At 49.6% G+C, this 13,188-nt stretch overlaps 1 protein-coding gene across 1 annotated transcript; it reads left to right on the top strand.

Annotated features, from left to right (window-relative positions):
• The first annotated feature begins 1,077 nt into the window (after window positions 1–1,077).
• LOC122097363 (carcinoembryonic antigen-related cell adhesion molecule 21-like) lies at window positions 1,078–10,780 on the top strand. The gene is made up of 4 exons (XM_042667792.1): window positions 1,078–1,121; window positions 4,298–4,356; window positions 8,415–8,774; window positions 10,491–10,780. Exons 1-4 carry the CDS (start codon window positions 1,078–1,080, stop codon window positions 10,778–10,780), a joined length of 753 nt encoding a protein of 250 aa, XP_042523726.1.
• Window positions 10,781–13,188: the final 2,408 nt, after the last annotated feature.

Genomic DNA, 13,188 nt, shown 5'->3' with positions numbered 1-13,188 from the left:
GTGAACCAGTTTCATAATTTTCTTGTCCTTTTTTTTTTTATTGTAAAGATACTATACAGAGGGTTACAGTTACATGAGTGAGGTAATGAGTACACTTCCTCTTGAACATTGTTACCCCCTTGTCCTTTTTTTTTAATGGGGATTTTTACAGTTGCCACGGATGGCAAAGTATGTATGAATAAAAATCTGTTTGGGGGCTGGGAAGGTGGCTCAGTGGTAGAGTGCTTGCCTAGCATGCATGAAGCCCTGGGTTTGATTTCTTAGTTACCATATAAACAGAAAAGGCTGGAAGTGGCGCTGTGGGTCAAGTGATAGAGTGCTAGCCTTGAGCAAAAGAAGTTCAGGGACAGTGCCCAGGCCTTGAGTTCAAACCCCAGGACTGGCAAAAAAATAAAAATCTGTTGGCCAGTTCAGAGCAGAGCTTAATATGCTCCAAATCTTTCAATTCTTCCCTCCCTCCCTCCCTTCCTTCCCAACCTCTTTTTGGCTACAGGTCACCATCTTAGGGGACGAGAGTGTTTGGAGCTAAACAGCGGTGCTGAGTGCACAGCACCAGGACTGTACTAAATGACTGCTGCAATCGTCCGTGCCCTCTGACTTCTGACCTCCGACCTCGCATGCACTCCTCTGCCATGGCTGGGCCATGGCTGGTGCTGTGCTCACCCAGCGTCAGGGTTTGGCACCTCACTGGTACGCAGTGTTCACTTGGAGTCGGTCCCTTTGGTGCCTTGTGGGAAGCTGAGCCCAAGTAACTGGCCGGAACTGCTTTCCCAACAGAGGCTACAGAGGGAAGCAGAGATTTTCTTGGAACTTGGAAGATACTACATTAAAAAAGAAAAAAAGTGAGAGACGGGCGCTGGTGGCTCACGCCTGTAATCCTAGCTACTCAGGAGGCTGAGATCTGCGGATCACGGTTCAAAGCCAGCCGGGGCAGGAAAGTCCGTGAGACTCTTATTTCCAATGACCCACCAGAAAACCGGAAGTGGCGCTGTGGCTGCAGCTCACCTTGAGCTGAAGAGCTGAGGGACAGCGCCCAGGCCCAGAGTTCAAGCCCCATGACTGTGAGGGGTTGGAGGAATGGCCCAGTTGGTGGAGCACCAGCCAATGGATGAAGGGGCCAGGTACGGAGTTCAAGTCCTGGTCTCAGACAGGAAAGAAAAAGTAGGATTGTTTTTAAGCATGGATGATCTTCTATTCATTAGTTTTATTTAGTTTTGTTGAAACAGAGTCTCACAAGCCTTGAACTTGAAATCCTCTGCCTCAGCCGGGCAAACACTAGGATTACAGGCATGCCTGGCTCTTGGTAATTTCTAAATATACTCAGGATTTATTTAGAATGGTTTATAATTCCAACGGGAAGATTTGGGGAGCCCTATGGCTCATTTCGACTCTAAATCTATTGTGGTTGGAATGGTCTCAAGCCTTTTTGGCATTGGTGAGGTATTTCCCACGCAGCTTGCTGTTTGTTGCCTCTATGCGGGTGTTTACAGCTCCACTGGCAGCAACGCCTGATGTTCGCCTCTTCCCAGCCAGCAGCGTTAGTCAAGTCTGATTTCCTCTTACAGGAAGGAAATTTTTGTTTGTTTTCTTTCTCTCTCTCTCTCTATGGTATTAGTGTAAGCAGGTTACGAGATTTTACAAACCTGTTGCAAATTGGGAAGAGGGTGTGGCCTCCAAGTCTGTGAGTAACTGATCCATTGCAAAAGTAAAATAAAATAATCATCTCTGGCCTGGTCTAGAAGAAGAGAGTATTGGAATGAAGATTTTATTTTCAGTAACTTGATCCAACTTAAGCTTCATTTATTATTATAATTAGTGTGTGTGTGTGTGTGTGTGTGTGTGTGTGTGTGCATGCTGAAATTCCCTTTAGGGCCTTGTCTATGCAAACCACATGCTCTGCTACTAAGCTACCTTTCTTCCTTCCTTTCTCCTTTCTTTCTTCCTTCCTTCCTTCTTTCCTTCCTTCCTTCCTTCCTTTCTTTTTTTCTTTTGGGTCCAGTCATGAGGTCTGAACTCTGGGCCTGGGCGCTGTCCCTCAGCTCTTCAGCTCAAGGCTAGCGCTCTACCACTTGAGCCACAGAACCACTGTCGGCTTTTTTCTTTTTGCTTATGTGGTGCTGAGGAATCGAACCCAGGGCCTCATGCATGCAAGGCAAGCACTCTACCACTGAGCCACCTTCCCAGCCCTCCTTTCTTTCTTTCTTTTTTTCCTTCCTTCCTTCCTTCCTTTCTTTCTTTCTCTCTTTCTTTATCTGAGATCAGGACTTGAACTCAGTACCAGATGCTTTGGCTCAACTAACTGAGCCACACCTCCAACCTCTATCTTTGATTTCACATATAAAATACTGGGCCTAGGCCAACAAAGATCATCAATTTTTCTCCTGTCTCCCCTCCCCCGGCGTTACTTTTTGAACAGAGTTTAGTTTCTGCAAAAGAAAAAATCACTGGGGATTTGAAGACTGGTTTGGTCAGCACTGGCAACTTAACTAATACTAAACATTCTGATCCATGAATTCAGGATGTCTTTTTTTTGGGGGGGGAGGGGTCTGGTCGTGGGGCCTGAACTCCGGGCCTGGGCACTGTTCCTCAGCTCTTCCGCTCAAGGCTAGCACTCTACCACTTGAGCCACAGCGCCACTTCCGGCTTTTTTCTTTTTGCTTATGTGGTGCTGAGGAATCAAACCCAGGGCCTCATGCATGCAAGGCAAACGCGCTACCACTGAGTCACCTTCCCAGCCCCTGCAGGATGTCTTTCTATGTATTTATGTCTTCTTTCATTTCTATTAGCAATGTGGTGGAGTTTTAAAGACTATGAGTGCTTTCCTCCTAGATTTAACAATCTTACTCCCAAAGATTTTATTTTTTTTGCTTTGATCTTATTACAAACAAAATGGCTCTTTCTTTTCTTTTCTTTTTCTTTTTTTTTGGGGGGGGGGGGCCAGTCATGGGGCCTGAACTCTGGGCCTGGGCGCTGTCCCTCAGCTCTTCAGCTCAAGGCTAGCGCTCTACCACTTGAGCCACAGCGCCACTTCCGGCTTTCTGGTAGTTTATTAGAAATAAGAGTCTCCTGGGGCTGGGAAGGTGGCTCAGTGGTAGAGCACTTGCCTTGCATGCCTGAGGCCCTGGGTTCGATTCCTCAGCACCACATAAGCAAAAATAAAAAAGCCGGAAGTGGTGCTGTGGCTCAAGTGGTAGAGTGCTAGCCTTGAGCTGAAGAGCTGAGGGACAGCGCCCAGGCCCAGAGTTCAGGCCCCACGACCGGACCCCCCCCCCCCAAAAAAAAGAGAAAGTCTCCTAAGCCGGGCGCCAGTGGCTCACACTTGTAATCCTAGCTACTCAGGAGGCTGAGATCTGAGGATCGTGTCTCAAAGCCAGCCCGGGCAGGAAAGTCCGTACCCAATAGACCACTAGAAAATCAGAAGTGGTGCTGTGGTTCAAGCAGTAGAGTACTAGCCTTGAGCTGAAGAGCTGAGAGACAGTGCCCAGGCCCAGAGTTCAAGCCCCATGACCTACCAAAAAAAAAAAAAAAAGAGTCTCCTGAACTTTCCTGCCCAGGCTGGCTTCAAACCATGATCCTCAAATCTCAGCCTCCTGAGTAGCTAGGACTGCAGGTGTTATCCCTGGTGCCAGACCAGAATGGCTTCTTAAGGATACTTTGGGATTGCTCCTAGTCTATGTATTGAAATACAAATACTGATGTAGGATTTTTTTAAATTTTTTTTTTTGGGTCCGGTCGTGGGGCCGGAACTCTGGGCCTGGGCGCTGTCCCTCAGCTCTTCAGCTCAAGGCTAGCGTTCTACCACTTGAGCCACAGCGCCACTTCCTGCTTTTTTCTTTTTGCTTATGTGGTGCTGAGGAATGGAACCCAGGGCCTCAGGCATGCAAGGCAAGCGCTCTACCACTGAGCCACCTTCCCAGCCCCGATGTAGGATTTTTGTACCCTGAAATTTTACTGAAATGTTAGTTCTAGCCATTGTTTTGTAGGGTTCGGGGGCATTTAGTCTATTTTATCATGTTGTCCATGTACAGAGAAGGTTTTTTTCCTCTTTTACCATTTTGGATGGCTTTTGTTTCTTTTCTTTGTTCAGACTAGGAGTTCCAGTATTATGTTGAATAAAACTGGTAACACAAGCCGCCTTTCCTCTTTCCTGGTCTTTAGTGTTTCACCATTGAGAGATAAGTTTCCTGTAAACTTGTCACCTGTGACCTTTGCTGTCACTGTGCCTCAGAGGCCAGTCTTTTGTGGAAATGGTGACTCTTTCCCTTCCCAGTCCCTTTCATTATCCTGTTCATTCCAGGAAGTACAAGACCTCATACATTGAGAAATCCTTCAAATCGGAACCTCTCCAGCTACAAAGTGAGAAGCGGGAGTCCAGGCTGCCTGTGTTTCCTAATGAGTGATTTAACTAAAAGCAATGTCCTCCTAGTTTATGACCGTATTCTCTGCCTTGGAGGTAGCAGGATTGTCGAGCCATCTTTCCTAGATGCACACAGGAGAGTGGTTACAAGGAAGAGGGTTTGATGTTTCATAAAGTCACACAAACTAGCTGGGCGCTGGTGGCACCTGCCCTGTCATCCTAGCTACTCAGGAGGCTGAGATCTGAGGATCACGGTTCAAAGCCAGCCTGGGCAGGAAACTCTGGGAGACTTTTATCTCCAATGAACCACCAGAAAACCAGAAGTGGTGCTGTGGCTCAAGTGGTAGAGCACTTGCGTTGAGCTGAAGAGCTGAGGGACAGTGTCCATGCCCAGAGTTCAGGCCCCCATGACCAACAAAAATAAATAAAGAATCAAACAAAAAGACGAGCATGGTCTCTGTAGAGGTTCATTCTTGGGTGAACTCACACAGCTTACTGTGGGCTCCAGGAGTTGACTAAGATCTTAGTGAAAGATCAGGAGGTAGACTCTGGGCCCACTCTCAGACAGACTCCTATTCTGTCCACCGAACTACTCTCAGTCCCAGCCACCACCACCACAGACTCAGCACAGGATTCGGTAGCCCCCACCCACCTGTCACATGATGCTAGAGTCTCCACCTATTGGATCTCCAGTGATGGGAGCCTGGATGATGCTGAGCCATGGAGGAAGATGTGGTGCTAGAACCAGAGCAGGCTTGGCACAGCGCGGGTCCGAAGGGAAGACACTGGGTCACCAGTGAGGTCACCAACCCTGTCTTTTCCAGCAGGAGAGACACCTAGCTGGCTGTGAAATATCGCCCACGTGGCCCTTCTGTTAATTATTACACCTTTCATGGAATTTTCTTTTCTCTCTCTCTCTCGTGGGTCTTGGGACGTGAACTGGGGACCTGGGTACTGTCCCCGAGCTGTTTTTGCTCAGGGGTAGCACTCTACCACATTGAACTACAGCGCCACTTCCAGTTCTCTGGTGGTTCACTGGAGATAAAGAGTCACATGGACTTTCCTGTCTGGGCTGGCTTTGAACTGGGATCCTCAGATCCCAGTCTCCTGAGTAGCTAGGATGACAGGCGTGAACCACTGGCGCCTGGCTTTCATGGAATTTCTTTTCCTAGCTATGGAAGGCCCAGGGCTGACTGGTGCTGCCCCCGACCCCAACCCTGTCATCACTCCATAAGGTGATTACAGAAGTTTCTCCTAACCATACCCATAGTTCCTCTCTACATAAAGCAAAAGGATCTTGGCCAGCTATTTTTTTTTTTTTAAACATATCCACCAAGACACACCTGAAGATTGTTCAACTTCCTGGTCCTTAGGTCCTTTTCCTCATAGATGTTCACCGACTCTGGGATGAAGCGAGGCATTTCCTTGGAATGACCTTGCTCTCCCACCACCTCTTTCAAGGACAACTCCACGTGAGCGCTTGGTCTTATCTGTCATGACTCAGTGTCATTTCCTACAATGGCGTCCATAGCGCACCCCCCCCCCAGCTCCTCGGAGGGACACGGGGTCCACGCAGCACTCCAGTACCTCCCCACTTCCCCCTAGCAATAATTCTGGACTGTTGGGAATAAAAGAGCTGGGAGTCGTTTTCCAGCCCATGGTGGTCAGCACCATGGACAGCGCCTCAGCCTTTCCAGTCGCCAGGCTGGGGAGGCCAGGAGGCAGAGGAGATAATTATCACAGCTAGAAGGGCTGCCCATCCCTCCCCTGCCCAAGAAACTCGCGGGGAGGAAATTCTTACAGGGAGGATCGGCGTCTCTTGTGCCTTCTGCCCTGCGTGTCCTCCACACGTGGAGGGACATTGGGGTCATGGCCTGTCCACTGCGTCTTCCCACGGGGAAGATGGCTGCACCGCCAGGGTGGCCTTGGGGGTGGGGGGTTCAGCGGGCTCCGAGGCCCCTGGAAGTTTGGAAGGGAATGGAGCCTTGTGCACCCAACCTATAGGGTTCATAACAGACGGGTGTCTCAAACTGCCCCCTCTTCTCACACACACACTTCCAGCCCAGCCTGAGGCCTTGGGCCAGGGTGCTGGATCCTCAGTACTGTAGACGCAGCTTGGCCTGGCCCAGACCATACACCTGAGCTTGATCTGATGGCAGATCAGAGTAGATCTTAGTTGTGAGATACTGACAATTCCAGATGGCATGTGACCTGTCGTTAGGATTATATGTAAGTTCTATGATAAAGCTGAGGGACCATGGTGCGGGCAACCTTTCTTCTGAATCTGCCACCTGCACTTCCCCCACTGGCCACCAGGGGGCACAGCACACAACAACCTCACCCCACCTGGTGCCTCCACAGCGGTGGGGGCCAGTCCAGCAAAGCTTCACCCCACATGTCACTGTTTCTCCAGACTCCTTCCTACGCCTGCCAGCTCCGCCCTGAGCCATCACTCCATACAGCACCTGTCCCCTGTCCCCTCGGTCTGTCCTTCCCAGGGGAATGGCTTCAGGTCTCAGTCATAGGGACCCTTCCCAAGGGAGCGCTCTGATGGCACAGGCCCGCTTCCCCCCACCCCCCATCCCTAATGCTTTTCTTGGACATAATTCACTCCAGTCTTTACCTTGCTTTGCACTGTGGAGTCTGGGGATTAAAAACTAGCACAAAGAAGAAGGAGCTGGATACTGATGGCTCACATCTGTCATCCTAGCTCCTCAGGAGCCTGAGATCTGAGGGTCCAGGTATGAAGCTAGTCTGGGCAGGAAGGTCGGTGAGACTCTATCTCCAATGAATCACCAAGAATGCTGGAAGTTGAGCTGTGGTTCAAGTGGTAGAACCAGCCTTGAACTAAAAAGCTCAGGGACAAGTGCCCAGGCCCTAAGTTCAAGCCCCAGGACCAACACAAAAAGAAAGAGGAGGAGGAGGAGGAGGAAAGGAAGGAGGTAGAGGAGGAGGAGGAAGAGGAGGAGGAGAAAAAGTAGGAGGAGGAGGAGGAAGAGGAAAAAGGCAGGACTGAAAGATGAGGGGATAGAGCGGTGTCCTGGACACAGACCCTGCCCCTAGACCACATGACCGAGGGAAGGACTCCTTCCCTGAGAGGAGAGGCTCAGAGGAACAGAGGACAGCAGAGCTGACCCCTGGGCAGCCCCGCGTGGGATCTGTGCTAGAACTGAGCTCATCTCCACAGAGGAAGGACAGACAAGGCGGCAGCTAGCATGGAACTTCTTGCAGCCTTTCTCCACGGAGGCCCTGGGCCCTGGCGGGGGCACCTGCTCGCAGGTAGGGGTGCGGGTCTCTGGAATGAGGCAGAGGGGGAGAGGAGTGCAGAGTGTCACTGACATGGGACGGAGGGATTCTGTTTCGAGTGGAAGAGGTGAGGCCACCAGACAGTGACAGAGGCTCTGCCGCGGGAAGCTCTCGGCGAACTGAAATTCACAGAAGGAAAAACTAATCAGGGAGGAAGCACTCAGCTGTTCTCATTCCAAATCTGTATCATAAGCTGCTGTGTTTTAAAAACTGATACAACACCTTTGTCCTGATGAATCCCCCCCCCAAAAAAACCCCAAAATAAAACCAACCAGATCATGAAACATATTCTTAATCACCAACCTCAGAAATTGCCAAATAAAGCCCGTAGAACCCGGGAACACAAGTTCATGCATCCACAGGTGTCTGAGCCTGTCCCAGGCCTGGGGGGCCACTACTGAGACCACAGAGTCTCCCCAGGACACCCTGATTGTGAGCAGGGGTGAGGGCCGTGAGGGGTGAGCCGTAAAGCCTCCTGGGAAGAGTATGGCACACAGACAGGAGGGACAAGTTCAGGGCAGGGAAAGAATGGAGGTTGTGCTGTTGACTGAGCCCAGAGGAGACACACATAGAGGCATAAGTGTCTTGTCTGTCTGTCTGTCTGTCATGATAGGGATGAAGGCACCTCCTAGGACTCTGGATTCCATCTTCCCACCCAGTAATCTATGGATCTCTCTCTCTCTCTCTCTCTCTCTCTCTCTCTCTCTCTCTCTGTCTCTCTCTGTCTCTTTCTCTCTCTCCATCCTCCTAGCTTCCATTTTATTCTTCTGGAGCCTGCCGGTTACAGCCCAACTCAGCATTGAGCTGGTGCCCTCCAATGCTGTCCAGGGGACAAACGTCCTTCTACGTGTCCACAATGTGCCCAAGAATATTAAAAGCTATACCTGGTACAAAGGGCAAAGGAGCCTGGACAACCATCAAATTGTAATATTTGTCATAGACCATCATACCATCGTCCGAGGGCCTGACTACAGTGGTCGGGAGAAAATATACCGCAATGGATCTCTGCTTCTCCAGAGTGTCAACTGGAGGGACGCAGGCTACTATACTCTACGAACCCTAACTAGAGACCTTCGGACTCAGGGAGCATCGGGACAGCTCCATGTATTCCGTGAGTGGCCCTTCCGTGGCCTCTGGGTTATAGGAGTTCCAGGGTTCCACAGAACCATCGGACACCTCCAGCTGTGCTCTTCTCTTTCAATATTATTTCGGCTTGTGGGAGCCATTGGCATTCCATGTGGATTTTAGGGTGTCTTTTTTTTCTCTATCTGGGGTTTTGAAGCAGAAAGTGTTGATGGTGTAGATTGTTTTGGTTAGTAATGGTCTCCTAGCAAATGAGTCAACTTAGGCACATGGAATGTCTATTTCTCTTCTTTCTTTCTTTCTCTCTTTCTTTCTTTCTTTCTGTGCTGGAGCTCAGCAGCTTTCACGTCTTCCATGAATGCCTCGTAGTTTTTCGGTTGTTGAGGATTTTCCTCCTGGGTTAAATCTATTCCGCAAGATGTTATTTTTAGCCAGGTGCTGGTGGCTCATGCCTATGATCCTAGCTACTCAGGAAGCTGAGATCTGAGGATTGTGGTTCGAAGAGCCAGCCCAGGCAGGAAGGTCTGAGAGACTCTCATCTCCTATAGACTACTCAAAAAAGCCTGGAGAGGCGCTGTGGCTCAAGTGGTTGAGTGCCAACCTTGAGCAAAAGACATTCAGGGACAGTGCCTAGACCCTGAGTTTAAGCCTCATGACCAATCAAAAAAGAAAAAAAAAGGTGTTATTCTTTTTGATGCTATTATAAATGGAATCATTTTCTTCCTTTCGAGACTGTTCGTCGGTAAATGTATAGAAATGCTTCTTCTTTAGCACTTTACGCTGTTTTTTTTCTTTTTGGTCCAATTGTTCTAACTAGGACTAGTATTATTCTGAATGAAAGTGACACATGCAGTATTCCGGTCTTGTTCCTGGTGGTAGACTAAAAGCCTTTGTGTTTCACAACGGAGAATTAAGTTACCCATGAACTTTTCTTCTTGTGACCTTTTTTGTGTCGAGGTATTTTCCCTGTATTTCTAAGAGTGTCTCTTTTTTTCTCTCTCTTTTTAAATTGAAAACTGTGACTATTTCCTTGTAAGAGTTTCCTTCCCAAGTCACAATGAATCCACAGGCCAGGAATCCAAGTCCTGTTAGGCTGAGAAGTCTTCAGACTGGAACCCTTCCAGCTACTAAGGTCATCAGAGAGTCTGAGCTACTTTTGTTCCATCATAAATAATAAAGAATGAATGTCCTTTTTTGTTTTTAGTTTATGGAAATATTCCCTGCCCTAGAGACACACGGCAATGCCAAGCTGGCTCTCCTTACTACACACGGAAGTGTATGGAAGGAACAAGCTGATGTCTTTTTTTTTTTTTTTTGGGTCCGGTCATGGGGCCTGAACTCTGGGCCTGGGCGCTGTCCCTCAGCTCTTCAGCTCAAGGCTAGCGCTCTACCACTTGAGCCACAGCGCCACTTCTGGCTTTTTTCTTTTTGCTTATGTGGTGCTGAGGAATCGAACCCAGGGCCTTGAGCATGCAAGGCAATCGCTCTACCACTGAGCCACCTTCCCAGACCCTCACATAGAAGTTTAGAAGAGAGTAATTCCAATTGAGAAAGCTGCGGAGACGTGGAGGGTCTGGTGAGGGTCACACTGGGGTGATCTGGAGTCAGAGGGAAGGGTGGTCTTTCCCTCACAGGACCACTACCCAAACGCAGCCGTGGGCAGCCAGTGCCATCTCTGGGCCACCTCATTCAGCCAGTCCCTTTCTTTTCTTTTCTTTTTTTCCCCCTTAATTTTCCTCCACAGAGCCGGTGGCACGGCCCTCCATCCAGGCCAGCAACACTACAGTCACAGATCAGGGATCTGTGGTCCTCACCTGCTACCCTGGTGACCCGGGAACCTCCATCCGGTGGATTTTCAACAATCAGAGCGTGCAGCTGACGGAGAGGATGAAGCTGGCTCAGGACAACAGCACGCTCAGGCTTGACCCCGTCCGGAGGGAGGACGCTGGAGAGTATCGGTGTGAGGTCTCCAACCCCGCCTCCGCCAGCCAGAGTGACCCCCTCGTGCTGGTGGTGACCCCCAGTGACCCTTAGCTCCCCCAGTGAATTAAACCCAGCCTCCAGTTTTGCCTCCTTATGAAAATAGTGGTCGCCATTCTCTTTCTTTACAAAGCATGGGTGAGTGGTTCATGAACTGAGGTGGTACGGCCTGATAGCTGAACTTCTTTTCTTTTTTGGGTCTGGTCGTGGGGCCTGAACTCTGGGCCTGGGCGCTGTCCCTCAGCTCTTCAGCTCAAGGCTAGCGCTCTATCACTTGAGCCACAGCGCCACTTCCGGCTTTTTTCTTTTTGTTTAGGTGGTGCTGAGGAATCAAACCCAGGGTCTCATGCATGCAAGGCAAGTGCTCTACCACTGAGCCACCTTCCCAGCCCTAGCTGAACTTTTTGTTTTGTACCAGTGCTGGGGTTTGAACTCGGACCCTGGGATGCTGTCCCTGAGCTCAAGGCTATAGTGCTTTACCACTTGAGAGACAACCTCCACTTCTGGATTTTTGAGAATTAATTGGACAGATGAGTCTCCACAAGACTTTTCTTCCCTGGGCTGGCTTTGAACCTTGATCCTCAGATCTCAGCCTCCTGAGTAGCTAGGATGACAGGCGTGAGCTCTGGGCATCTGGCTATATTCAAACTCATTGAATCAATGGATGCTTAAAGCCTCGAGGGGTTGTAGCTGTTGTTGGCTATGGTCATCTCCCACACCAGCTCCCTGCTTAGTGGGTTTCCATCATCTGATGTGGGGGGGGGGGGGAAGGGGGCGCTGTCCTCTCACAGGGCCTCCTGGGTCTTCCGGCTGAAGGCATTGCTTGAAGAACCCGACTCCCACTGCTCAGGTCCAGCCTGGAAGGGCCCGCAGCGGCCCTGGGCCGTGTACACGGCGGCTGTGACGTGAAGTGACAAAGTCCTTAGGGACACAGACTCAGGGCTGGTTTCCATCCCCCTTCCCCATGGCTCCACACAGGCAAAAGAGCATGTGCGCCCTCTATTGGCAACTTCCTGCCACAACGGGGCAGACGTGCTGGCCTCCATCAGCCCTGCCACATCCTGGATGGGTGGAGGCTGCCTCCTCCCTTCACAGCCCTGAGGCTCCTGCCAGGCCACCTCCTCCAGCTCGGGGTTCATAGGTAGGGCAAGCCCCCGACCCCAGAGGATAAACCAGAACACACACACACACACACACACACACACACTAAGACCAGTGGCTATGACAGTTAGGAAGAAAACTAAGGTGTCGAAATACAAATAATTCCATTGGCAAAACTTGGTCCAAAATCTGTGGAGCTATCAGCGTGGATGCTGCCAGTCCTGTCCTGCGAGTGAGTGCTTCACGTTCCTTACTTTTTTTTTTCTTCCATGTCCTGCAGTTAATTTAGATAAATAGTATTTTATATGATCAGAGGCCTTTTTGCATTCCTCCCCCAAAGACTATTCTCCTTTGATGTCTGTGTGTGTGGATGCCTAGAGTCTTGTATAATTTATCATGTCCCCAGGGTACTTTAGATCTAGCTTCTGCAGGTGAGAGAGAACGTGTGTCATTTGTCTCTCTGTGCTTGGCTTATATCTCCCTTAACATGATTTGGTCTAGGTCCACCCATTTCCCTGCAAATGACATCTTATTATGCTTTCTAATGGCCGTGTGAAATTCCATTGTGTATAGATAGGCACCCCAGTTTTTGGATCTACTTCTCTGATGTAGGGCATCTGGGCTATGCCCACAACTTGGCTATTGTGAACAGTGTGGCAGAGAACATGGTCCTCCATTCTTTATGGCACCCAGCCAGTCAAGTGATTAGTACTGTACCTGCTTGAAGTTTCTGGAAGTGTCTCCAGACCATCAACTTCCCCAGGAAAGAAGTGCAGCCCCTCCTTTAGGAACCATTGAACAACAGTTTAGAAAGAACAGATGCATCAGGACAGTCAAAACTGTCTTGAGAAGGAAAGGCATCATGGGAGGCACACACTTCCTTATTTGAAAATAACTTACTTCATTTCTCCAGTGAACAATGATATGCCTAAGACCCACAGCGACCCCAGGATGTGAACTGAGAGACCAGAGACAAGCCTTCATCATTTAATCTTGGGATAAGTATCGAAAAGAAGTTAGAAGGTAGCCGGGCGCCGGTGGCTCACGCCTGTAATCTTAGCTTCTCAGGAGGCTGAGATCTGAGGATCTTGGTTCAAAGTCAAGAAAGTCCATGAAACTCTTATTTCTAATAAACCACCAGAAAACCGGAAGTGGTGCTGTAGCTCAAGTGGTAGAGTGCTAGCCTTGAACTGAAGAGCTGAGGGACAGTGCTCAGACCCTGAGTTCAAGTCCCATGACCAGCGGAAAGAGAGAGAGAGAGAGAGAGAGAGAGAGAGAGAGAGAGAGAGAGAGAGAGAGAGAGAGAGAGAGAGAGGAAGGAAGGAAGGAAGGAAGGAAGGAAGAAGTTAGAGGGTAAAGAA

Source organism: Dipodomys spectabilis, unplaced genomic scaffold (genome assembly GCF_019054845.1).
Source record: "Dipodomys spectabilis isolate Male_0828 unplaced genomic scaffold, ASM1905484v1 ptg000422l, whole genome shotgun sequence".
Taxonomy (NCBI): domain Eukaryota; kingdom Metazoa; phylum Chordata; class Mammalia; order Rodentia; family Heteromyidae; genus Dipodomys; species Dipodomys spectabilis.
Note: the sequence above shows the minus strand (reverse complement) of the source record. Positions and strands in the feature narration are given on the sequence as shown.